Source organism: Typopeltis vanoorti, chromosome 22, assembly GCF_054136105.1.
Source record: "Typopeltis vanoorti isolate ZY-2024b chromosome 22, IOZ_Tvanoo_1.0, whole genome shotgun sequence".
NCBI classification, from domain to species: domain Eukaryota; kingdom Metazoa; phylum Arthropoda; class Arachnida; order Uropygi; family Thelyphonidae; genus Typopeltis; species Typopeltis vanoorti.
Window position 1 is genome coordinate 18,503,946 of NC_143570.1, and position 27,647 is coordinate 18,531,592.

A 27,647-nucleotide genomic window follows, 5' to 3' on the forward strand; every position below is an offset into this window, starting at 1 on the left:
CAGGCATGCAGTCAGGAATACATATCCATACTTGAAGTCGAAAAAGCCATCAAAGGCTTGAAATGTGGAAAGGCAGCAGGAGTAGATGATATTCGACCAGAAATGCTGAAGTATGGTGGTATAAGAGTCTTACAGTGGCTGCACTGCATAGTTCAGAAAGCCTGGACAGAGGGACGAATTCCCGATGATTGGAGTAGAGCTCTCATAGTACCCATATATAAAAAGGGAAATAAAACTGAATGTGAGAATTACAGAGGTATTTCCCTACTGAGTGTTCCTGGCAAGATCTATGCAAGTATACTTGAGAAACGGTTGAGAAGAATTGTGGAAGAAAAGCTTGGTGAAGAACAAGCTGGATTCATGCCAAATAGAGGCTGTCAGGATCAGATCTTCACTTTACGACAAATAGTCGAGAAAGCATGGGAATATAACAAAGATCTGTATTTAAGTTTTGTCGATTTGGAAAAGGCATATGACAAGGTGCCAAGAGAGAAGCTATTCAATATGCTGCAGTTATATGGTGTCAATGGGGCATTATATCAAGCAATACTTAGTCTTTATTTGAGTTGTGAGTCAGCAGTTAGAATTGAAGGAAGTACAGGAAGATGGTTTAATGTTAAATCTGGTGTGAGACAAGGATGTACATTATCCCCTCTGTTATTCATTATCTATATGGATCACATTATGAAGGAATGTGGTATTAAACCTGATATCAAAATTGGAGATGTTAATGTCAGCTCTTTGCTTTATGCGGATGATGTTATACTTCTAAATAAATCCGCTGCAAGTCTGCAAGATTCTCTGACTAAATTGAATAGCTGTTGTAATAGATATGGTATGAAGGTCAGCAATAAAAAGACAAAGACAATGAAAATAGGCAGAATCATTGAAAATGTCAACTGTGTTGTGAATGGAGAACCTGTGGAACAAGTAAAATATGTCAGCTACTTAGGCACAATTTTTACTGAAGATGGTAAACTAAATATAGAAATAGACAACAGAATCAGCAAAGCTGGTATCGTGGGAAGTCAATTGAATAAATTCATATGGAATAAGAAAGAAATTAGTCCGAACACTAAATTAGCTGTATACAAGACAGTGTTCAAACCAATTTTAACTTATGGATCTGAGAGCTGGGTCAGAAGTAAAACACTTGACCAAAGACTAGAGACCGCAGATATGAGAGTCCTGAGAAAGATTAGAGGCGTGAACAGATGGCATCAATGGCAATATCATATTAAAAATGAGGATATTAGGAAAGAACTTGACATTGTCAGCATCCAGGAATGCGTTAGCAGAGCTAATCTCAGATGGTATGGTCACTTAAATAGAATGGGAGAGGAAAGATTAGCAAAACAAGTGTTCTCTGCCAGGTTGACAGGAAAACGACCCAGAGGAAGACCAAGATATAGGTGGATTGATACGGTACAAAGTGCCTTAGACGATAGAAATATAAGATCTGATAATGTTGGAGTTTTGACAAGTAACAGACTGATTTGGAGGAAAATTGTAGATAGGAAGTTAGTAATGATGTAATTTTTTCATGTAGTACTGTCATATCCTGTACACCCCTTGAGGGTACATGGCAGGAATTTGATGATGATGATGATGATATTTTAATGAAAGCATTTATTAAAAAAAAAAAAAATGAAGAGACGGCCTTAACAAATGATAGTTTTAGAGCATAAAGTTTTTCTGAGATGAATACATTCATAAGTTCTTTGGGTTCCATATGTAGCTCACCGTTCACATCACTGTAATTCACCTGTTGCCACGTATGTCCCGCCAATTACTTAAGTCATGAAGGAAGTGTGATTTATGAAATTGTCTCATGATCTAATATATTCCATGATGCTAGTGCAGTTTGCTCCTGAAATATATTAGATCATGAGACAATTTGAACTTCATTGAGAATGTCATATACTATACATTTTACTGCTGTTTTAATAAACAATAGTATAATGCATTATAGGAATATGAGATTCCAAATATATTTATTTGGAATGCCCTTATCTCTCCTGGCATTTTCATGGGTACTGTTTCTAAGCTGGCTGATACCATTCCTCTATTTTTCCTCAAACTCATAAACATGTGAGTAGCAGTTTATCAGTATTCATTCATCTTCACCCCCTTCTCTTTCATACTTTCTGCCTCTTTTCTGGAACAGTCTTTCTCACATATTTTTCCATAATGATTGAGTTGTTCAATAAACATATCATTATGAATAAATATACATATAATATACATAATATATAACATACATACAATAAACATATGATCAGGTTCCTTCTTTCCCCTTCAGCACACACACACACTATACTGTTTGTTATAGTTTTCACAAATTCTCGTGTGTGGGATAATATATATGTTACGGTCCAAGTAATTAAATGGTTTATATTAATAATTACTGGCTATTATTAATACAAACCAAATAATGAGGTTAAAGTAAATAATATATGAGAATTAATCACATGAACCAGTAATTATTAATACTTCCCAACTATTGATGGTAAATGTAATAATTTTCAATACCCTAAGTTTGGGGGAGGGTGGGGAAGCACACGTGACTCCCGGCTTTGGAAATTTATTTCTATTGGTTTATGATGTACACTTAAACCCATGTTGAACATTGTGAGCAATTAATCTAATTATACGTTGATGAAGTGAAAACTCGTGCAATTTCACAGAACACTTTTTTTTCTTCTTTTTTTTTTGTTGAAAGCGCTAATGAAGAAACGTTACAGACTACTTCTTCATAATGGATTTGCTTTTAGGTAGATAACCATAATTGACAAGTTCGTTAATTGTCAGCTGGACACGTGTTCATAATTTTGTGAGCCTGCTCTATCGATTGGCTGTTTTCATTATGAAATTCTGCGTATGGTTTTCAGAGAAAATTACATGACTCCTGGCTTCATCTTCCCATCTCTCTGCCCTGGAAGAAGCTTAGTACTGATTACTACATTAATGGGAGAGGTTGCTTTTTCTTATTTACATCAGTTGCTAGTAAGTGCATACATTTCTCCACATTTTCATTGATTTTATGTACCCATAAGCATAATGGGAGATTTAGAAATAATGAGAACATGATTTAACAATTATCGATTGGCTGTTTTCATGATGAAATTCTGCGTATGGTTTTCAGAGAAAATTACATGACTCCTGGCTTCATCTTCCCATCTCTCTGCCCTGGAAGAAGCTTAGTACTGATTACTACATTAATGGGAGAGGTTGCTTTTTCTTATTTACATCAGTTGCTAGTAAGTGCATACATTTCTCCACATTTTCATTGATTTTATGTACCCATAAGCATAATGGGAGATTTAGAAATAATGAGAACATGATTTAACAACCAAGTTAATATGTTGAGATCGAAAAAAGGGAAAAATAATCAGTTATTCACAAGAAAATAGTATTATTCGTTTTCAATGAAAGTTAAAAAGAACAAAGAGAAGGTTTCCGGCAAAACACCCGAAGATTATCAACAACGGCAAAGTCAATCAAAAGGTTTGGTTGAAAGAGCAAACCAAGACATTGAACAAATGTTATCCACATGGCTTGAAACAAATAAAACAACAAAATGGTTGGAAGGAAAGTACTTCTTTTGCACTCAATGAAATCACAGAAAAAATTCAAGAATCTCAAAACCCTGCTAAGCAGTCACTTAAGAAGCAAGCTGAAAAAAATTTTACAGCTTTCAATGACTAAATTTCCAATTGCAAATGTAGGAGAAAATATTTGGATAAGAATTCCAGATGTAGATAGGGCTAAGCCCGATAACCGGAATATTATAGCTGTTATAATTTCTATCAAGAATGAAAACCTATATAAATTAGGTACAAAATATGGTATTTTAAACCATCTCTATTCGAGGAACGAATTTACCGTTTGTAAGGAAACTTTTATTTCAGTAAATGAAGTTCCTGATATTGAGATAAGTCTTAAGAGAATGTGCCTGCAAGAATTCTAATTTAGGTGGTCAAGGTTTCCAGTATTGCAATTGTACAGCCCATTGTAACTCAAATCGCTGCAAATGTAAAAAGTCAGAAATCCTTTGTAATTCCAAGTGCTACAGAGGTCTTTCCTACAAAAATAAGTAATTTGTTTTTAACCGGACTATTCAGGATTATTCCTAAATACATATAAATAGGTATTTTGGAATTATTAATAATTACCGGTTCATGTGATTAATTCTCGTAAATTATTTACTTTAACCTCATTATTTGGTTTAAAATATTTTTTATAAAACATGTTTTTATTACTGTACATTTACCAGACTCCTCTAGGAATTATTAATAATTACCGGTTCATGTGATTAATTCTCGTTATTTGGTTTAAAATATTTTTTATATAACATGTTTTTATTACATTTACCAGACTCCTCTAGGAATTATTAATAATTACCGGTTCATGTGATTAATTCTCGTAAATTATTTACTTTAACCTTGTTATTTGGTTTAAAATATTTTTTATAAAACATGTTTTTATTACATTTACCACACTCCTCCAGGAATTAATAATTACCGGTTCATGTGATTAATTCTCGTAAATTATTTACTTTAACCTCATTATTTGGTTTGTATTAATAATAACCGGATTTATTGCATTATCCGTAACATATATATTACATCACGTTAAAAGAATGCAGTTAACCCCCCCCCCCCACCTCCCTTAACTGTGAAACACTAAAATATCATATTGATGATGATATAGTTCCTAGAAACTGGGTAATCTTTCAAACAAAAATATTTCTCGGTTAAATGGAATTATAAAATGTTTTTTCCTTATGAAATGTTCAAGTGACATCTTTCAGTTTTTTCCCATTCAAAATAAGATTATAAATTTCCTTTTATTCATTGAATAACATTTTTTTCATTTTATACACTGAAATGAAAAATATCAAAATCATAAATTATAATAGTTTTTCTCACCTATTATAGGCAGTGCTTTTAAAAATTTATTTTAGTATTTAATTTTATTCTTATGTTTATAGAATGCCTATTATGCTTCGAAGTGCAAATTGTGTTCTAAGAGGAAAATCTCCAGGAGAGCTAGCTAAACTAAATGAATGTCCACATGATCCTGGTGGCTACTTTATTGTTAATGGTGTCGAGAAAGTGATATTGTTACAGGAACAATTATCAAAAAACAGAATGATTGTTGAAGATGATAAAAAAAATGGAGAAATAATATGTCAAGTCATCAGGTAAATAATGAGAAGTCATTTATTGGATGGATATAAAAAATAAAAATAAATCTTAATGTTAAGCAGATTTCATTATGATACATGCTTAGACAAATTGGAGGACATAATTTTTTTCTTGTTTCTATTTCAGCTGATATTGCACAAGTTTACTGAAAGTATTTTGTTTAGTTAATCTTTGTACACATTTCAACTGAGCATTCCATTTTTTCTGACATTTAAAGATGTTTTGATTTCCTAAGAGTTTATTGAAATTTCTCCAATTATATCAAACTCCAGAATAGAAAGTTAGTGTGTGTAGAATGTAAAGGGCAAACACTTGTCAAAATTACTACCAAAAGTTTTATTAAATTTCTCCATATATTAATTTCAAGTAATTAATTGTTATGAACTTTAAATAATTAATATTCTTTTAATATTTCAGACAAAAATTTATCTTGGGTTCTGTTCATATAGGATAGTGACATCACCAAACTGATGTCACCATGCTATGCATGAGGCTTCTGGATTGACATATTGTTTCCAGTCAGTTTGATAGAATTATAATGTTACTTGGCAACTTGCAAAGTACTAATGAATGCTAGTAGGAATGATAGTCAATGATGTTGAAGAGTCAAATTGAAACATAATTATAATCATTTATAACTTCACAACCATGATGCTTTAATCAACACTTGAAATGTACTAGGACACAACAAATAATTACTGCATTATTTTTCACAATAACTATGCTGCTTGCAGGTTCTAGGAGTTAAAAAAGGTGAGAGAAGTTTGGAAAAATTGTACCACATAATTAGCTGTTGTAATTTTCACACCTAGAAGTTAAACATTAATGCAAGCATGACTGTGCTTTCAGACATTGAAAAATTCTCTGTGAAATGAAATGTATTTAGCTTTAGTCTTATATTACAAGAAACTGATACTTCTTAGCTGCCTGTGGTCTAACTTTTTTAACTTGTACAGATTTCTAACAGATAAGCTTAGGTGTTGATGGTTATTCATGACTTATTTTTCACGGTATTAACAACACCACAAACACTTTTTTTCAACAAAGATGTTTTATTAACACTTATATTTCGCTGATTTTCAACTCAGCATCATCAGAGCACAACACACAAGTAAACGCGACAGTGAATGAGTGAAACAATATAATTGCAAAAGACAAAAGATCTAAAGTCCTATTTTTGGCACCCTCTAACGAAAAAAAAAAAAAAAAAACGCAGTTATCCAGGAGTTTTTCTTAGGATAACCGTTTCCCAAATTTTTGGCAAATTAATGCATCCATATTTGTTAAGGTTGGGAGAATTCTTCAAAGCCATTGCTGACTCAAAAAATAATCTTTCAGATCTATAACGACTCCTAAATAGCACATTCGTTTTCCTCCATCTGTTAGATTGACGATTCTGCATGGAGAAGATATTGTTTACAAAGCGTGATGGTTCGGTAAGTTGAAACTGAAATTGTCCAGAAAATTGAACCGGTTAGCCTTCCTTAAATGATGCCGTGACAACGATATTATTCCATCTTTTCTGAAATTCAAAGAAAAGTTGCAGTCGGCAAAGGCACATCGTATTTATCGACAGGCGAGTTTAGCGCTTCTTCGAGAACAAATCGCTGCTACTCGCATAGAGCTTAGTAAGCTAAACAGCTCTATCACAGCTCTACAACAAGAACTAATAAACGTATTAAATCCTGAAATATGGACGGTCCTACAGCACATCTCCGAAGTTGCAGCAAAAAAAGAATTCACAAAAGTAAAATGCAAACACCTAAAGAAATTTGAACTCCTACAACAGCGCCAACATACGAAGTCCCGACCGCAACTTCGACGAGACCACGTGGTCGTAAACCTATCGTCGGAAACACTCACTGAAGAAGCCAAGAACACTCTCAGTTTAGGACATAATTTTGCCGTCACGCCCAAACAAATTCCTGAACTAGAAATTATGATGAAAGTAGAACGGGGTATCCACGATCTTCCGCCAGCAATGGCCAATAACGTGCAACTAGATATAGCAAGTATTATAAACAAGGCTAAGCCTCCAAAAAGCAATATACCACGTAAGCAAATAACTGCCCTAAAAAAGTTATATAATAATAAAAATATTATTATTACAAAAGCCGATAAAGGAAATGCAACAGTCATCATGAATAAAGAAGAGTATAACAGAAAAATGCAAGATCTCATAAGTGACAGTTCCACATATCAAATTATACATCGAGACCCTACGATGTCGCAAAAGAAAAAAGTCCGAAAATTACTGAAAAAAGTGATTGGCCCAATCACATGGCCCAAAGAAATCATCAGGAAAATAAAACCAATTCATGTTAAAACACACCGTATTTATGGATTACCAAAAATCCACAAAACTAATATTCCCCTACGCCCCATAGTTGATAGCATAGATAGTCCCACATATAAACTGGCCCGGCATTTAGCTAAGTCGCTTGCCTCTCTTACTGGCAACTCCTCTACTTTTGTAAAAAATTCAATCCATTTCAAAACACTGGTTAAAAATCTAATCCTAAAAGATTCAGACATAATGGTTAGTTTCGATGTCACCTCCTTATTTACCAATGTACCACTTATAGACACTCTTGATTTAATCAAGTCAGAATTTCCCCCAGATATTTTTGAATTATTTCAATTTACCATGAATGCAGGTTACTTTACATGGGGGGGGGGAAATTCTACAAACAGATTAATGGTACTGCTATGGGTTCCCCCCTCTCTCCCCCATTAGCAAATTTTTACATGGAACATTTTGAAAACAAAGTACTTACCACAGCTACATACAAGCCACCAGTGTGGTTGCACTATGTAGATGATGTGTTAGCCATCTGGCCCCATGGACAAGACACTTTGGATGCTTTTGTCACCTACCTAAACAGCCAACACCCCAAAATTCACTTCACAGTAGAAAAAGAATCAAATAACTGTTTACCATTTCTTGACACATTAGTCACCTGCCTTTCAGATGGATCACTATCTTTTTCTATTTACAGAAAGCCTATACACACAGGAAGATACCTACATAAACAATCACATCATCATCCAGTCCAACAGTACGGCATTTTAAAAACACTGACACACAGAGCCAGAGCCATTTGTTCTAACGATACAGCTCTGGCCACTGAACTCCAGTACCTGCGCCATACGTTCTTACCAACGGCTACAATCCCTACAAAATAGATAAAATACTACATAGGCCCATGACTCTGCCCTCCCCTAATACACAAGAATACAACACGACCATTTCTATTCCCTATATCAGAGGTACATCGGAAAAGATAGCCAAAGTATTGTTGAAACATGGCCTTCGTACCACCTTCAAACCTCATGTCAAGCTGGCAACTCTGATCTGCTCGCCTAAGGATAAACTTCACCCTTTAGCACACCCAGGAGTGTATGAAGTTCCATGTGACTGTGACTTGGCCTATTATGGACAAACAGGAAGATCAGTGAACATCCGCATGGAAGAACATGAAAGATACATTCGCTACTATTACTATGGCAAGTTGGGACTGGCAGACCACGCTTTGGACACTCCTTCACACAGGATTAGATGGAGGAAAACGAATGTGCTATTTAGGAGTCGTCATAGGTCTGAAAGATTATTTTTTGAGTCAGCAATGGCTTTGAAGAATTCTCCCAACCTTAACAAATATGGTTGCATTAATTTGCCAAAAATTTGGGAAACAGTTATCCTAAGAAAAACTCCTGGATAACTGCGGTTTTTTTTTTTTTTTCCCGTTAGAGGGCGCCAAAAATAGGACTTTAGATCTTTTGTCTTTTGCAATTATATTGTTTCACTCACTCACTGTCACGTTTACTTGTGTGTTGTGCTCTGATGATGCTGAGTTGAAAATCAGCGAAATATAAGCGTTAATAAAACATCTTTGTTGAAAAAAAGTGTTTGTGGTGGTGTTAATACCGTGAAAAATAAGTCATGAATTGTACAGATTTGTTATGCCCTATCATAATGACAAGTACCTGGCTGACATGAAAATATATTCTGAATTTTTTCTGAACAGGATTCACATATATACAAGCTTGCCATAAATGCTGTTACAACTTCTGCATTTCCCCCTCTCACTGCCCAGAATAGCCCAGTTCTGTTAGTGGCCCTGTATGTAGCCCTAAAATTCACACTTATCAGTAGAGAGAGAGGGTTGTCTAGCTGTACAGGTTGACATGCAGTAGGGGATTATGAGAACTGTTTTAATAGCACTTCACAAGGTTGGTGGAATGCAGCCACCTGTTAATTTCAATATACTAAAAACATTCGGGATCAACAGGATGTTTAGATATTGAATTATTAACCATTATAATGATACAGAAAATATATCTGATCTGGCCAAATAACAGGTTGAACATGATGCATTAGGATGCAATAGCTTGTGAGGACTGTGAAGGCCCACCTCTGTTGAGAATGCAGAAAGTGAAGTCATGAAAGATGAACATTTCACAGAGAACAATATCACATATACTAACTGACCTGGGGTGAGAGCCTGTCATCATTGTACTGGACAACACTTCCCAACACCACAACTTATGTGGCAGAGGGTCATAAAATCAAAGGCACTTCTCTAGTAGTATGTGAACAACAGACACAGATATCCCCTCACAGATGAGAAGATTTTCACCATTGAAGAATCTTTAACTGCCAAAATGATTGGGTATATGTTCCTGATGGTCACACAGGGTCATATACCATAGCACCCCAGGATTCAGAGATCATCATCCTGTGTTAGTGATGGTTTGGTGGGGGTGACATATCAGGGCTTTTCAAGTTGCATATTTGCAAGAAAGGGGTCAAAAGTATGTATCAAGACACTGTGCTGGAACTTGTAATATAGATCAAGAACAACACTTTGTTTCATGGCAGGCACAAGGCCTGGACCACTTAACAGTTGTTGGAGGTGAATGTGTACTTGACCACATATCACCATCTGATTAGCTGTATGGAAGTCCCAATCTCAATCTGTTGGGCTTCAAATTGTGGGCAGAGTTTGAGAGAGAGAGAAGCCTGCAAGAAATGACACCCCAGCATTGAGCCTAAAATATATTTGGAGTGAGCAGTGGTAGCATTTCTGTTTGATGTTGTGAATGCCATCATCAATATGTGGCCTCACAGACTTTCTTCGTGTATGAAGGCAAAAGGAAGACATTTCGAATATTGATTACTGCAATATGCATTTTATACATATGATTTGTATGTGATGAAAACTGTAAATGATTTACTGATAGATTAAAGATTTATGTGCTGTTCAAGTTGTAAGTATTTATGGCTAGACTAGGTATGTATGAATAACTGTCGACTTTGTATATTTTTATCCCTCCCCTTTTTTATGCATGTGCGCTCACACGCACACACGAAATGCTCATATGGCTAAACTGAAAAAGTCCCATGTAATTTAAATGAAATTAGTCATTTCATTTAAATTACATGGAACTTCTTCACATGTGAAAGAAGCATAAAATTTCAAGAAGGGAAAACTTACTGAGGAAAGCATGGCAACAACTGATGTGATAACTGTGTTTGATTTGTAATTTAAATTAGTTGTAAGCATCTGCCCATCATTGTATATGTTGGTGTGCTCTTGATATATCAAGAGCAGGCTGCTCATGAAAAGATTTTCTGTTTGCTTACAATCTATTCATATGTGACAAGCAAAGCAAGAAATTAGATTCTTGTTTTAATCTTATACTTATTTTAATCTTATGTAAGCATAAACATGACGTAATTTCATGTCTGTCCGTATATAGAAGCTGTTAACTTCACATCAGTTTCCTTAGTATTTCATAATGCAAAAACATTACAGGATTGAAACAAGAATATAATTTCTTGTCAAGTATAATATAGTTATTTCAAACCAGTTTTAACTTATGGATCTGAGAGCTGGGTAAGAAGTAAAACACTTGACCAAAGACTAGAGACCGCAGATATGAGATTCCTGAGAAAGATTAGGAGTGTGAACAGATGGCATCAATGGCAATATCATATTAAAAATGAGGATATTAGGAAAGAACTTGACATTGTTACTATCCAGGAATATGTTAGCAGAGCTAATCTCAGGTGCTATGGACACTTAAACAGAATGGGAGAGGGAAAGATTAGCAAAATAAGTGTTCTCTGCCAGGTTGGCAAGAAAAAGACCCAGAGGAAGAAGACCATGATATAGGTGGATTGATATGGTAAAAAGTGCCTTAGAAGACAGAAATATAAGATCTGAAAACTTTGGAGTCTTGACAGGTAACAGATTGATTTGGAAGAAAATTATAGATAGGAAGTTAGTAATGATGTAAATTTTTCATGTAGTACTATCATATCCTGTACACCTCTCGAGGGTACATCAAATGATGTACCCTCGAGAGGTGTACAGGAATTTGATGATGACGATGATGATGTAGAACTAAGCAGAAAATATTTACATGATATCCCTCCTCCAGAGTATTTAATAAGTGATACACTGTTTTTCTACTTGTATATGGAAAATATGACTTCTGCATTAATTTAACCTTGGCATCTTCTTCAGTGTGGCTTCCATTAAAAAAAGGGATAAAAGCTAAAAGGAGAAAAAATTATTTTAAAATATGTAATGATGGAGAAGGTTGTAGATCATCAAATGATGACTCTCATATTCAGAAGAGTTCATAGATTATGAAGAACCATCTCATGTGTATAAGGGAAAAGAGAGGGTTACAACTACAGAAAAAATAATAAAGTTCACTGATGCAAAGTTCTCTTAGTATGACAAGAAAATGACCAGCTTCCAAATCAAAATCTATAGCTGCAGAATTGAAGTAATGGCAAGCAATTCATAAATTGAAGACTTTATCAGATTCACCTAAAATCTAAAGGTTAAAGACTTACCAGTAACACTTCACTAATCACATCATCTCCCATTTTCATTGCTTCATTAAATGTATGACGATTCCACAGTAACAAGAAGCCATATGGAAACTAATGCCATACCATAATATTAGGTTGTTGTTTCTCCAGGAAACATACTTCTGCAGATATAAAAACTTAACAGATAGATATCTACTTTTGTCTTATTGGAATTTTGGAAGGTCTGATGGGGTTGGTCTTGGAGTATTTCTGTAATATCCAAAGGAATGCAAGATGGGCAAATCTTGACAGTGGATGTGTAATAAAGTTTATGAATATATATGCGTCATCTATTGGAACAGTTAGATGAAGATTCTTCCAGGAACTGCAGCCATACTTATACGGTGCCCACTACATTGTAGAAGCTGGAGATTGGAACTATACTAAAAACCCCACATCAGACAAAATAGGAGGTGATCCCAGAAGTGGAAAAGCAGGATATGCACAGTTAAAAATATGCCTTGGGAATGCTCAACTTGCAGACATAATGGAGGATTCACAACCCTAAACTTCAAGCCTACACTTTCAATAATCATGGTATTGGATTGCATCCTGATTGAATTTATATCTGTTCTTCCCTTATAAACAAAGTCATTATCACCACTTTTTTCAAAGATTTAGCCTAGAGTGGCCTATTCCGGCCTTAGAAGTCATTGTTGAATCTCATGAGAGGATGTCCTGGTTTTCTTTTTCCTAATGGTTCGTAATTTAAAACTTGTTTTGGTAATCTTCCTGTTTTCATTCTTTCAACATGTTCTATCCATTTATGTTTATATATTTTTAATTTTTTCTGTTACTGATTCCTGGTTTAATTCTTTCATAATTTTTTAATTTCTTTTGTGATCTAATAGAGTATACTTTGCAGTTTTTCTCATAAACTTCATTTCAGCTGTTATAAATCTTTGTTTGCCATTTTGGTTTTTTCCAGATTTCACTTCCATTCAATAGGACTAGGGCTAATATATTGTATACTTTTAGTCTAGTTTGTTTTTGAACTAGGGTAGGTTTAAATATAGAGTTAATTCAGTTGTTATTTTTAAATATTTTGCAATTTTTAAGTTTATATTTTTTTTGTTTTCATATACAACCATACATCCTAGGTAGTTAAATGAATTAACCTGCTCTAAAATCTTGTTATCTATTACCATTTTAGTTCTTATGAACTTTAAAGGCCATCATTTTTGATTTTTCTGTTCATTCCATAATCTTAGGCTGTTTTATTTAAATTTAAAATATCTTTCTGTAAGTTATCTTCAGAATTTGTAATTATTATTTGATCATCAGCAAAAAGGAGAGTGTTTAAGTTCACTGTAAGAGAAAGTTTAATACCTTGATGGAAATTTTTATTATAATTTCATTTGAAGAAAACATTGATCGATGCAGCCAGAGAAGCATGTGGTGAGGTTATTTGCAAGGATAGAAAAATCAGAACTCCATGGTGAACACAGGAAGTTAAAGAGGCAGTGAAGGAAAAGAAGAAAGCATATCAACAATTCCTTGCAAATAAGTCAGCTTATGCTCTTAAATGTAAGAAAGCTAAAAAAAAAAACAGAAAGCTGTGTAAAACTAGCTAAACAAAAGTCATGGGAAGACTTCAGTAAGAACATAGAAAATAAATATCAAGAAGGTAACAAGATATACTGGAGGTTGTTGAAGAAGCTCAGAAATGGAGGAAAGAGTGCTATAAAAGTAATTAGAGATGATAAAGATGATATGAAAAGAGGAGAAAAAGATATCCTTGAAGTATGGAGTAATTCCTTTGAAAAATTGCTAAATGAAACAAGCAGTGATGACACCACAGTGGTAAAAACACTGACCAGGCATGCAGTCTGGAATACTAATCCATACTTGAAGTAGAAAAAGCCATCAAAAGTGAAATGTGGAAAGGCAGCTGGAGTAGATGATATTCGACCAGAAATGCTCAAGTATATAGGTATAAAAGTCTTGCAGTGGCTGCACTGCATAGTTCAGAGGGCCTGGACAAAGGGATGAATTCCAGATGATTTGAGAAATCATGGGAATATAACTAAGATCTGTATTTAATTTTGTGCTTGGTTAGACTATAATAAATTTAGTTTAATCCTTTATCTAAGTGTAGCAAACAAAATTTGCACCTGAAAATATCTTCAGGACTGAGATAAGGTGGTGCAACACCAGGCAACTCCGAGCAAAGGTGGACCAAGGTCCCATCACTCCTTGTCTCAGTATCTCCCATAATGCAAAGCACATCTTCTTGCAGACATGTATACTGCTATGCATTAAGGGAAGGGCCACTACCCAGACCGGTTTCGACCTTTATTGAGGTCTCATCAGTGGGAGGCAGACCCAAATGCGGAGATACTAAGGCAGAATCAATAGAAGAGGCACCACCTTACCTCAGTCCCGAAGATATTTTCAAGCGCAAACTTTGTTTGCCTACACTTGGATAAAGGATTAAACTAAATTTATTATAATCTAACTAAGTGCAAAATAAACTTCCAACGTCTTTCTCTAAATCCAGAGTATTTCAATAATAAGGTGGTACACCTGTTGGCAACTTGTATAGGTAAATATGACCTCTCTGCCACTGGTACAAATTAAGTAGATATTGAATCCAACATTATTTCATAGCTGAATATAGAAACTACAAGAGTTTTGTGCCGAATATATAGAAACTAAAACTTTCGGCAGATACAAGCATAAGCAACCTTATGGGCAACTCGTAGTAAAGGTGGAGTAAGCTCCAGATCACTTTCCTTAGTATTTTCCATAATGTAAAGCACATCTCCTAGAGGACATGTATGATAAATAAGCCTTTGGCTCTCTATTTAGTAATACATGTTTATTTATTTTCAGTTAAAATCTAGAAATTATTGAACAAAGAATAAAAATCAAACAAACTAAACCATACTATACTGACATTGGAGGTCGCGGTATCTCTCAGATACGATTTATTGTTAAATATCACAAACCTTTACATAACATGTGTTAAACCAAACTGACAGCAAAAAACAGTGCGAAATATCACTCGTAACATATGAATGCACAGCTACTCATGACCTCCAAGCTACACACTGAATTGTGTAAGAATATTTATATTAAACATTTTGCATGTATCTGTCAGATCAGCTGCGAGCTCTGCAGGGTTAAAGGCGCATTAATAAAAACTCTTGCCGCGTATATCAAGGGATTGTCACAATTAATTTCACCACGTTAACAAATCCTGCGTTAAGCAAAACCACGTTAAGCAAGGGATACCTTTACTTCTAAATAAATCCGCTACAAGTCTGCAAGATTCCCTGACTAAATTGAATAACTGTTTCATTTGATATGGTATGAAGGTCAGCATTAAAAAGACAAAGACAATGAAAATAGGCAGAAGAATTGAAAATATCCACTGCATTGTGAATGGAGAACCTGTAGAACAAGTAAAACAATTCAGCTACTTTGGCACAATTTTTAATGACGATGGTAAATTCAGTGTGGAAATGGACAACAGGATCAACAAAACTAGTATGGTAAGAAGTCAAGTGAATAAATTTATATGGAATAAGAGAGAAATTAGTCAAAACACTAAATTAGCTGTATACAAGACAGTGTTCAAACCAATTTTAACTTATGGATCTGAGAGCTGGGTTAGAAGTAAAACACTTGACCAAAGACTAGAGACCACAGATATGAGAGTCCTGAAAAGATTAGGGGCATGAACAGATGACATCAATGGCAATATCATATTAAAAACGAGAATATTAGGAAAAAACTTGACATTGTCAGCATCCAGGAATACATTAGCAGAGCTAATCTCAGGTGGTATGGTCACTTAAACAGAATGTGAGAGGAAAGATTAGCAAAACAAGTGTTCTCTGCCAGGTTTGGCAAGAAAAAGACCCAGAGGAAGAAGACCAAGATATAGGTGGATTGATACAGTAAAAAGTGCCTTAGAAGACAGAAATATAAGATGTGATAATATTGGAGTCTTGACAGGTAACAGATTGATTTGGACGAAAATTGTAGTTAGGAAGTTAGTAATGATGTAAATTTTTCATGTAGTACTATCATATCCTGTACACCCCCTTGAGGGTATATACCAGGAATTTGATGATGATACTTATTTTTTTTTAATGTGGTTTTCACCAGTAATTAATTTAAAGAATTCTTTTTGAATATTATCAAATATTCTTTCTGAATTTAGATGGCATTGCCCTAAAGGCTAGTTTGTATATAGACTTGCCTTTAGTACATTACCACATTTAATGCCATCTAAATTCACAATTCATTGTTCATGGTGGTTTCTGATTTCTGCAGATGGTATATGTAGGTTCAGATTTTGAAGGTTTTGAATGTTTCCTTTTATATCACTCACTCTCTCATTTTATTAAAGTATGCATACACACATATGAGATGCTGTGTGTGTGTGTGTGTGTAGGCTTGGAGTCAAGAGGAAAGTAATTAGTTGATAATCATCTTAAAGAGCTGGAGGTTGTGGCCTTGAGGAGATACTTTTTTGAAAAGGCTGTTCTGCAAAACTGAGGTAGATGGAATGAAAGATAACTAGGAGTAACTACTTTGGTGAGTCAGCATTTCAACCCTAAAAGGATATTGGGGAGCTGTTGCTCATGTTGCCATAGATTTAACAGAAATGGGGAACATAACAAATGTTACTTCTGCTGAACAGTACCCATGAAAATATCCGTAGAAGAGAGACAATCTGGAAATTGACCTCCTATGAGAGTTATTGAAGAGTCTCTGAGAGAGGAGTCATTAATCAACTGAACAGCATAAAGCATTTTTGGAGAGATTTTTGGTGCAGTAGCCTGAATGTGAGAGCAGTATGTCAAGGTTGGGTGGATTTAAGATTTGTACAGAGAAAATAACTGGGCAGATGAGAAGTAACATCTTGAGTTAAAGAGGATGTTAAGTCTTCTGGAAGCTGAAGTGGTGTGATGTGATTATTGTGGGAATGGCCACGAGTAAGAGTCATTCCCAGAAGAGAGATCTTGACTGTTAAATTGAGCATTGTCAAGGGTAAGAACTGAGGAACTTTTTTTGTGAGGAAAAAAAAAGACAAAATCATATTCTGGAAGCATTGAAGTTGACTGGGTTGTTATTGCCCCATTGCAGGATGGTGTAGATCAGTGTTTTGGGCTTATTGTACATAATCTTGAAGCTTGAGATGTTTGTACATTATATAGTTTGTCCTGTAAGTAGGATGAGTGGAAAGAGAGAAAGTGCTATAATCAGCAAAACTGTGAACAGCATTTGAGGTTAGTGAAAGTAGGTTGTTTACGCATATGAGGAAGAGGGTGGGTGAAATAACTCCTGAGAGCACATGCATTAATAAGAAAATCTGAACATCTTTCACTTTTACACATAGTGAAGAACCTTAGAGCAAACTGGCAATCCAGTTGCAAGAAGCTATTTGACAGTTGGCTTAGAATCTGTCAAATGACTTGGAAATGTTTAGTACAATCAGCAAGTTTCTCTAAACCTTTCATTGGTAAATGGGTTATTATAGTTGAGGAGATATGTTGTGGCCCATGATTAGTAAAATCTACACTACATTAGTTGACTTCTCCATGGGTCAAAGAAATTGACTGCTGTTGACCATCTCCATTACCTTAGATAACAGTGAGGTGATAAGCAATAGGTCAATAGTTTGAAAATAGGTACTTATGACTTTTTTTGGACTTGGATCTTAAAAAAAAACCTGTATGCTGTATGGTAGTGTCGGTAGAGTATACAGTTTAGTGCATAGGCGATAAAGAACAAGTGTCAGTTAGGAGTACATCAGGATCTGAAGCTTTTTGTATTCAGGTTGTTAAAGATTCTTTTGATGTCTTTTTTGGTAGAAGGCATACATAGCAGTATTTCAAGTAAAGTGGGTCTTTTTGGTTGAAGGCCACAGGAAGCATGTTGTATTGTTCCAGGTAAAGGATATGATTTGTGTTGGTCATCTTCTCTAGAGTTGAATGAGAAGAATGATTCCAGGAGATAGCTTTATCTTAAGTGATGCTGCAGTATTGCTATCTGGGCAATAAAGAGATGAAAGCACAGATGAACAAAAGTTGCACCCATGAGCTCAAGGGCCTTGAGTTCATGACTACCATTGGCAGGTAAATGAATTTTTTACATTTAACCTGTTCAAAGTCAGGCTTAGCCCTGTTAATGATGGACTTGAGGTGCTGTGAGGTTTATTGTAGGCTGAATGAAGCTGGATTTTTGTTTCAAGCAGCTTATGATAAGCTGTTTTTGACTACCCAGGCACACTCTTTGGAAAACCATGGTTTACTCCAACTTTTATCCTGTAGGTGCAATATGCATTTTATTATAACACATTATTCATCATTTTATATGTGGATTATCAGATTTCAAGATTGTATACCTGTTTTTCATGGAAAATATAATTTCATGACAGTATTTGCTGCAAACTGTCAAGGGTCTTTTTTAGACATCTTTTGAAATTTTTGCAATGTCTTGTGATTCCACGAAGGCCTGGAAATAATAGTGCTAATTTCCTTTCCAAAAAAAAAAAAATTTTTTTTGCAGTCATTACATTAAACTTGAGTCAGTACTCAAGTTCAGTGTATCTCTCACCTTATCTTGATCTCACTGATACTGAATGAGATAATTTCTGGTTTTGTTTTCAGACTATTAAAAACAACAACAAAAATACCTGATTAATTTATGCTTTAAAAAGAAAGGTCGGATTTTAATTTATACATGATGTATGTTCTTAGAGGTGTTCACAGTTGTGATTATTAACTAACAGATTTGTTTATTGCATGTGTTGCTAGCAATTTCTTTATTACTAAAAGCCAATATTAATTTAATTTTCTATGTATTAATTTTATTTATTCTGGCTGATATATTTTTGCAGTTTATGATAAAAATATTGGAGATCCTTGTATTTAGCTGTGGTGAATACAAGGGTCTTCACTTTTTTATTCTCCATAGAAGTTTGTTTGTAAATTCAGCTGAATTTATGATCAAATATCAAATATTTGTTTTTTTATAATTTATAATTAAAATAATTTATTTTTCATTATTATTTAAATGTCTGGTAAAATTAATTCCTACACTAATACATTCTTCTAACGATAATTTTCTATTTATAGTTCTTCTCATGAACGCAAGAGTCGAACTAATATTACTACTAAACATGGTCGATTCTATTTGAAGCACAACAGCTTTACAGATGTAAGTTTTTTTAACATTAGTTTTTTGTTCTGATTACAAGATATATACAGTGGTAGCAGAAAAACTCATGATTTTCTGAATCCCTATTTCATCTCTTTACTCTTTCAGGCAATTTATGCTCAAGAGTTATTTGAGCTATATTAATTTTAATATTTATTCCATTAAGTTTTCATGATCATGGTCAGATCTTCAAATTTAGTTTCAGTATTTCAGTTTTGACATAACCTTGTAAAAAAACAAACCAGCACATATGAAAATGATCTGAGCATACCATCAGAAAGAATTCGTCTACATCTAGTCCTGAGAAAATTCATGTAATTGGGATGTGTGTTTAGTTATCATTCTAGTAATTTTATAAACAAAGTCAATATTCTTATAAACTTATAGAATAAATTTATAAGAATGAAGAATACTCTTATAAACTGTATTCTTATACTATATAACTATAAAACATGGTATATTCCTTTTTTAATGATCTTTACAAATAACTAATAGCTGATGGTACATAGTCATGTTAATGAGCCAGTAATGCTTCTACCAGTGTCTCCTACCTATTTCTTATATACTACAGTTGTCACAAAATGTTAATCCATCATTGTTGATTTAATTGATCAGTTTCATTTTTGGTTAAATCAGTAAATAATGAATAGCATTCCTTTATAATGACATCATTTATTATCACAGCAGTTGAACCCAGTCCCTTTATATGAGGTGTAATTAAAAATTACAGTAAACATTAGAATTCAAAGAAGTTTATTAAACTAAATATAAATTAATTTCCTTCGGTCTCCTTGACTTGCCACACACTTGTTTCTATGTTCCACCCACTTTTTTGAAACAGTTCTGGAAGTCTCCTTTCTTTAGTTCTTTTAAGTGCATTGTCATGGCCAATTCAATTTCTTGTATTAATGCAAAATGCTCTTCCTTTATCATCAATTTCAACTTTGAAAAGAGCCAGAAGTCACAGGTTGCTAAATTGGGAATACTCTGAGGATGCATGCACATAGTAATTTTTTTTTTTGTCCAACAAGAACCATTGAATAAGAAGGAATGTGTGGCACGGAGCATTGTCATGATGCAACATGAAACTACTTGCCCACTTCTGTGGTCTTTTTTAAATGCATATTATTTCACAAATGTTCCAGTACTCCTTTATAATATTCAAAGTTGGTCGTAGTGCCTCTAGGTATGAACTCTGCCCACACAATCCTCTTCAGATTGAAATAACAATCAGCAGGACTTTGACATTGGATTTTGATTAGCATACCTTATTTTGCCTAATGAGTTGGGTATATTTTCTATTGTGAACTCTGAATCTTAGGTCGTAACCATGCACCCAAGATTCATCTCCTGTTATGATTTGAAATAGGTTCGGATCTGAGGTCTCACGATCAGGTGATTAATGTTTTCTATTTTGCAACAGTGATGCAAAACACAGGTATCCAGAACTATATTTACAAACATGAAATCACATGATTCCTCTTCATTCCCCCCCCCCCCCCATATTGATTGAGCTCTACGACTGCATTCACCAAAAAAAAAAAAAATTCTTCCATATTCACTTTACCAACATTTGTGGAATAAATATTAGCTTAAATGATGGTTAGCATCACATATACATCCATAACCGATCTCCTGTTTTTGACTGAACCACAAATTACTGCATTAGTCACAGTCCATCTTAACTGTTCAAGATACTTGTTCTTTAGTGCAAATTTGATATTCTTTGCCAGAAGATGCATTATTTTGAATATCTTTTTTTTTTTTTTGACCTTCTCTAGCTTAAGATTTCTTTACCTTATTATGTATCATTCATCTGATGTCTATACTACTCCTCTAGTACAGAAAATTATTCTGACCTCTGAATTCTTTTCCTCAAAGTGTGATTTCCTGAGATCCAGTTATCGTAATAGTGAATTCATCATCCTTTTTTGATGACTTTAATGTTCACAACTCCAACTGGCTCTCTATTTTTTTTCCAGTTCCACTGATATGGTTGAAAGAAGTGCTTAGCTGTTGGCTATAAACAGTGAACTGAAGCAAATTGCTCATCTACAAATACCTGACAATCCTCTTCATTCACTCACTCACTTAACATCCTTGGATCTTTTCTTAACCACTTTACTTTCCAGGTACACTCTTGAAGTGACCTCTACTCTATCAAGGGAATATCTCTGTGTCGAGGGAAGAAGATCTCTCAGACATTTATTATAAATTTCCATGGTTAGTATATTATTTCTGTTCACCAGATCCTGTTGTGTTGTGACTACTCAACAGAAATTAGCCACATCGGAATGAGAGTCTTCATTCCCTTGTGTATTCAAAATGCCACCCAGTATCCATATCATGGTTTTTCAAGTAGTCCAAGATTGGGGGAAAAAAAACACAAAAACCCAGCATGTTTCTGAAGGAATGTTCAGCCAAATGGCTAGGCCTTTCACATGTTTATATAACTTGAGTCAGCTCAGGAATGGTACCATAGGAATGGAAGGAATGTATGATAGTTCCATTGTACAAGGATGGTGTAAAAACTGATGTGTTAACTACTGACCTATTAGTATCTCTGGTGTGGTGGTGAAGATTTTACAGAAGTTGGTAAGAACTTGCATACAAAAATGGGTATACAAACAAGCTATACTCTGCAAGGAGCAGCATGGATTTACTAAAGGAAGGTCATGTTTTAGAAATGTGCTCATATTTTATAACAGCTGAGTTGGATAAAGGGAATGGATACACTATGATAATGTTGGATTTTGCTAAGGCATTTGATAGGATACTACATGAAAAGCTGTTGCATAAACTGGAGAAGATGGAATTGGAATATACACTCGTTATTCAGATAAGTAGATGGTTAACAGACAAATATCAAAAAGTGGTATGTGGTGAGTGTGAATCTGCCAGATTTTAGGTGACCAGTGGTGTAGCTCAGGGTTCAGTCCTTGGGACATTGTTGTTCAATCTATAAATTAATGACATTAGGAAGGACCTAACAGGAGATGTGCAGTTGCTTGCTGATGATGCGAAGATAGGCAGAGCAATCAGGGATGCTACTGATATCCATCACAGAATGATTTGAATGGACTGGAAATTTGGGCAATCGCATAATGCCATGCACATATCCTTGCAGACATGTACAATGCTATGCATTATGGGAAGGGCCACTATCCAGACCGGTTTTGACCTTCATTGAGGTCTCATCAGTGGGAGCCAGACCCAGAAGTGATACTTCATTACTTCAAGGTTGAAGCATTACTTCAACCTTAGTATCGCTTAGGTTATTAATTTCAATAAACGTATCGAATGTAGGCCATCCTTCTTTTACAAATCCATCCTTCCCTAAAACTCACTCCATGCATCCAAAATTCCATTTATCTCTATTTAAAATTACATACACACTGCATATACTTTAAAGAGCTGTGCATTCTATGTCGCTTAGTAACACTGGCTCTGAGATGCAGCTATGAGTGTGAGTTAAGTGTTCTCTTGAGTGAAGGATTAACAAATAGCTTAACTGAGATACTGATGGCTTGTACTTTATATCGATGTTCCTTGAACTTTATTATATAATTCACATCTTGGTGGACATAAAAACATGCTATGGTCAGTAGGGAAGGTAAATGCTATGAAGGAAATAAGACTTTACTATCAAAGTGCCACTCCACTAATCTCTCATCAATTTTTTCTCATGTAATGGAAAAATTCATCAACTTCTATGCTCCCTCAAAGCCACTCAACCTAATAAATGACTAATAGTATGTTTATTTATTTATTTATTTTATTATGTGTGGTTTCTACCCAAGAAAGGTCATTATTAACCTATAGTACATTTTGTACTATCAGTGGGCTAAGGATGTTTTTTTTTGTCATTTTATATATATATATATATATATATATATATATAAATTATGTATTTATATTATATATATAAATTATATATACAAGGGACATCCAGAAAGTAAGTTCCATTTTTAAATATTTTCACTGCAGCACTGCGATTGCAATAGTGCACGTACGTGCTGAGTTTGTTGATTCCTTATGGTGCCATTTTCAGACATTCAGACAAGTAGCTCAGTCGTGAAGTGACTTCACGTGCAAACTTTGTTTGCTTACACTTTGGATAAAGGATGAAACCAAGAATATAATTTCTTTGCATCTTTAATATATACCATCTGGTGTGAGGTGGAGTAACAAGACCAAATACATAGTGGGGTATTATTACAGACCTAGTGGATCAGTTGCTAGTGATGAAGAAATGCATCATCAAATAAAAATGGTGGATACAAAATGAGTAATCATAATGAGAAACTATAATTATCTGAGCATTAATTGGGTAGCAGTAAAATCTCATTAAACTGAATTTATTGAGCTGTTGTGAGACAACTTCCTTAAGCAACATGTGAGGTCAAAGAGAGTTATATCTGATTATCGTCATAGGTGGTTTTCAGTTAAATGCATAACTTAATTGCTTCCAGTTGGTGACAGTGTCATGCAGTACCAACTTGAGAAGTTACTAAGTTTATGAATGTCCCATTCAGAAAAGGTTGGATTATAAAATATTGGCTTGAGTGTGAGGATGGCTGACTGACAGATATTAAAAAGTGGTATATGGGGAATGTGAGTCTGCAAGATTTAAAATAATCAGTGGTGTACCACAAGGATCAGTTCTTGTTCCATTATTATTCAATCTGTACATTAGTGGCATCAATTATATAGTATATGTGCAAAATACTTTGTCACATATGTCACCACTGTTCTAGATAACTATTTAAGAATGTGGCTTATACTTTATATCGATGTTCCTTGAACTTTATTATATAATTCACATCTTGGTGGACATAAAAACATGCTATGGTCAGTAGGGAAGGTAAATGCTATGAAGGAAATAAGACTTTACTATCAAAGTGCCACTCCACTAGTCTCTCATCAACAGTGTTGATCATAATGAGGGAAAAACAAAGGATCTTTTAGAGTTTGATAAAGACTTATTGAAAACAGCAGAGGTAACTGGTTTCTCAAAAGGTGAGATATCCCAGGTGCTTAATTGTGCAAAATAACCCACATTGCTTGTCTAAGGTATAATTGTGGTCCTACGGTCTGTCAGGAATGAGATTGCCATCATCTTAGAATGCTTGTACTGACAAACAGAACTTCCTATGTGCAACAATTGACCAAAGCAATTAATGAAGACTGTTCCCAACCCATGTCGCACCGAACTATTATTATTATTATTATTATTCAGGCCTCCAAGGAGTCAAAAGACTCATTGAGGGAGGTCCTTCCTAAGACATAAAGTCTGTCAAGACTTATCGAGGGGAGGTCCCCCTCTGAGAAACACAAAGTCTATCATACCACTCTTTAAACTCACTGACCATTCTCGCTCCCACCACTCCATCAGGCAATGCATTCCACGGCTCAACCACCCTCCACACAAAGAAACCACTCCTTACCCTTTTGCTCACAGTTTCCTTTCGTAACTTCCAGGGATGGCCTCTTGTCATCACTCCTTCCCGCTGTTCAACCAAGCGAAAGAACTCCCCAGTGTCAACCGTGTAACCACCTCTCAACAGTTTAAAAGTCTCAATCATATCACCTCTCCTTCTTCTATCCGCCAAACTCTGCAGTCCACATTCTCTCAGCTGATCCTCATAACTATCCTTGTACAGTCCTGAAACCATCTTTGTCATCCGTCTTTGTATTCTTTCCACAGTTAATTTATCCCCTTCAAATCCTGGGGACCAAATCTGAGAACAATAGTCCAAGTGTGGTCTGATCAGAGACTTATACAACGGAATGATAACCCTCTTATCTCTGCAGGTCAGTGTCCTTCTCATAATAGCAGCAATCCTCTGTGTTACCTTCACCACCTTTGCAATATGTCCCCTAAACTTCAGGTTTCTATCAATCATCAACCCCAGATCTCTTGTCTCCCCTACTTCCTCCAGTATAACTCCTCCCATAGAGTATGCAGCATCCCATCGATGTTTCCCAAACCTCAAGACCTTACATTTTGCTGCATTAAACTGACACCCCCATTCATTTACCCATCTATCTAACTTATTTAAATCCTTTTGCAGGGCTACCACATCTGCACTATTACTAATAATCCTTCCCAGCTTCGCATCATCTGCAAACAACTGAATATCCCCCTGCAATCCACTGGCTATGTCATTGATATAAAGGTTAAACAATATAGGTCCTAGTACTGAGCCCTGTGGGACCCCACTTGTAACCCTCTGCCTCCTGGAAACTGCTCCACCATACACAACTCTCTGATACCTATCAGACAGCCAATCCTGAATCCAGTTGACCAATCTGACATCCAGACCCATGTGCTGCAACTTAAATATCAGCTTATCATGTGGCACCTTGTCAAATACCTTCGCCAAGTCTAAGAAAATTGCAGTATATGCCTTTCCCTCATCTAATGTTCTTGAAACTTTATTATAAAAGGCTAGCATATTGCTAAAACAAGAGCGTCCTTTCACAAATCCATGTTGATTCTCACAGATAACATTACCCTCATCTGCCCAATGCTGTATACGGTTCCTCACTACTTTCTCCAAGATCTTAACAACTACTGATGACACACAGACTGGCCTATAATTAGACACTTCCAGTCTGTTACCACCCTTATGCAATGGCACTATCTTACCTTCCTTCCATTCCCTGGGCACCTTTGCCAAAGCCAGACTTTCATTGAAAAGCCACGTTAAAGGCACTGTCAATTCCCTAGCACATTCTCTCAAAACTCGTGGTGAAATACCATCCAGTCCCACAGCTTTACTGACATCCAGAGTACTCAGTATCTGAAACACACTCTCCTCCTGTACCTCCAGACCTCGAACCAGTCCTATCCCTCTAGCATTAAAACTGACTCCTCTAGGATGAAATACTCCAATAAAGTGTTCATTGAACTATTCCACTATGTCCTCTGCATCAGTCACTCTATTCCTATTTTTATCCCACAATATCATTCTTCCACAGTCATTTCTCCTCCTACTGGCCACATAGCTAAAAAATTCCCTAGGATTTTCTTTGGATCTTAGGGCCAATCTCCTCTCATATTCCAGTTTCGCTTTCCTTACCACACTAGTCACTCTTCTGGCCTGTGTCTTATATTCCTCATGCATCTCTTCACCTGTCTCCTTATATCTCTTCCATAGCCTCTTTTTCCCATGCAATTCCTGTTTAATATTGTTTGTCATCCACTTTACTCCAAATTGCATCCTCTTCTTCACTCGTGGTATACAACTTACCATTGCTGATAACAAATATTCTTTCACAATTTCCCATGCACTAGTGATATCCCGGCCTTCCAATTCCTGCCTCCATGAAACTTCCCGAAATTGACGTCTAAGACTATTATAATCACCTGCCTTATAATTCCACATAAGTTCCCGTCTCTTTGATACTCCTGCATGTCTATTCATTTTCCAAGTCAACACCATATGGTCACTCTCTCCAACTGGTGGGAGAGACATCAACTCAGTTATTATCAACTCTTCTGATGCTATAACCAAATCCAAAACTTTTGAACCTCTTGTTCCCTCTGTTACATGTTGCCTAAGACATTTGTCCCTCAAGAATTCTAGAAATTCCATTCCCCTATTGTTACATGCATCTTCCTCTCTCCAATTTATACTACTGTAGTTAAAATCTCCCATAACAATCATTCTTTTTGCACTTGCCAAACTTAGCTGTCTAAACATCTCCTGGTCCCCATCCTGTGTGCTCCTGGGTCTGTAGCAACACCCCACTAAATATCCTGTCTTGCCTACCTCTACTTCACACCATACGCTCTCAAAATCATTTGTGTCACTTCCTTCCAAATTCTCCACTCTTAGAGGACATAGGTCATCACTTATCATAAACAGTACCCCACCACCACGCTTTCCCCTCCTATCCTGACGAAAAATGCTATACCCAGTGTTGTGACGACTTCCTTCCTTCGAGTCTTATTTCAAGTCACTTATCTATAAATTAACTAATTAGCAATTGGTCACCAATCCTAAAATAGGGAAATTTATATTTATACTGCGCCACCCTATCTTAGGTTAGTCTATATAAATAGTAGGATCAATCTTCAATTAGTTAGCAGTCTTCTCATTTACTCTGGCCGAATTAACTATCATTCTAATTGGGGCACCCGCTAGATTCGAAATTTTAATGAACGGTGCAATAAAAAGGAATTCAGGCAAACACAATATTTAGATTAACAAAATAAAACATTTAATATATGATATATGACAAATACATGAATTCAACTTTAAATTGAAACAACACAATCTACTTAACACAACTCGCCAAGTCTCTCATGCCAATTCGATGTACTAAACTTTCATATACAATTCACAACTTCAAAAACACATGTC

At 35.3% G+C, this 27,647-nt stretch overlaps 1 protein-coding gene across 1 annotated transcript in view; it reads left to right on the plus strand.

Moving 5' to 3' along the window:
- Positions 1 to 27,647, plus strand: part of Polr3B (RNA polymerase III subunit RpIII128) — a 494,506-nt gene that overhangs the window by 83,249 nt on the left and 383,610 nt on the right. The window contains exons 6-7 of the mRNA XM_090412337.1: positions 4,994 to 5,206; positions 19,194 to 19,275. Coding sequence (XP_090268463.1) covers positions 4,994 to 5,206; positions 19,194 to 19,275 — 295 coding nt within the window. The remainder of the gene's footprint in view (positions 1 to 4,993; positions 5,207 to 19,193; positions 19,276 to 27,647) is intronic.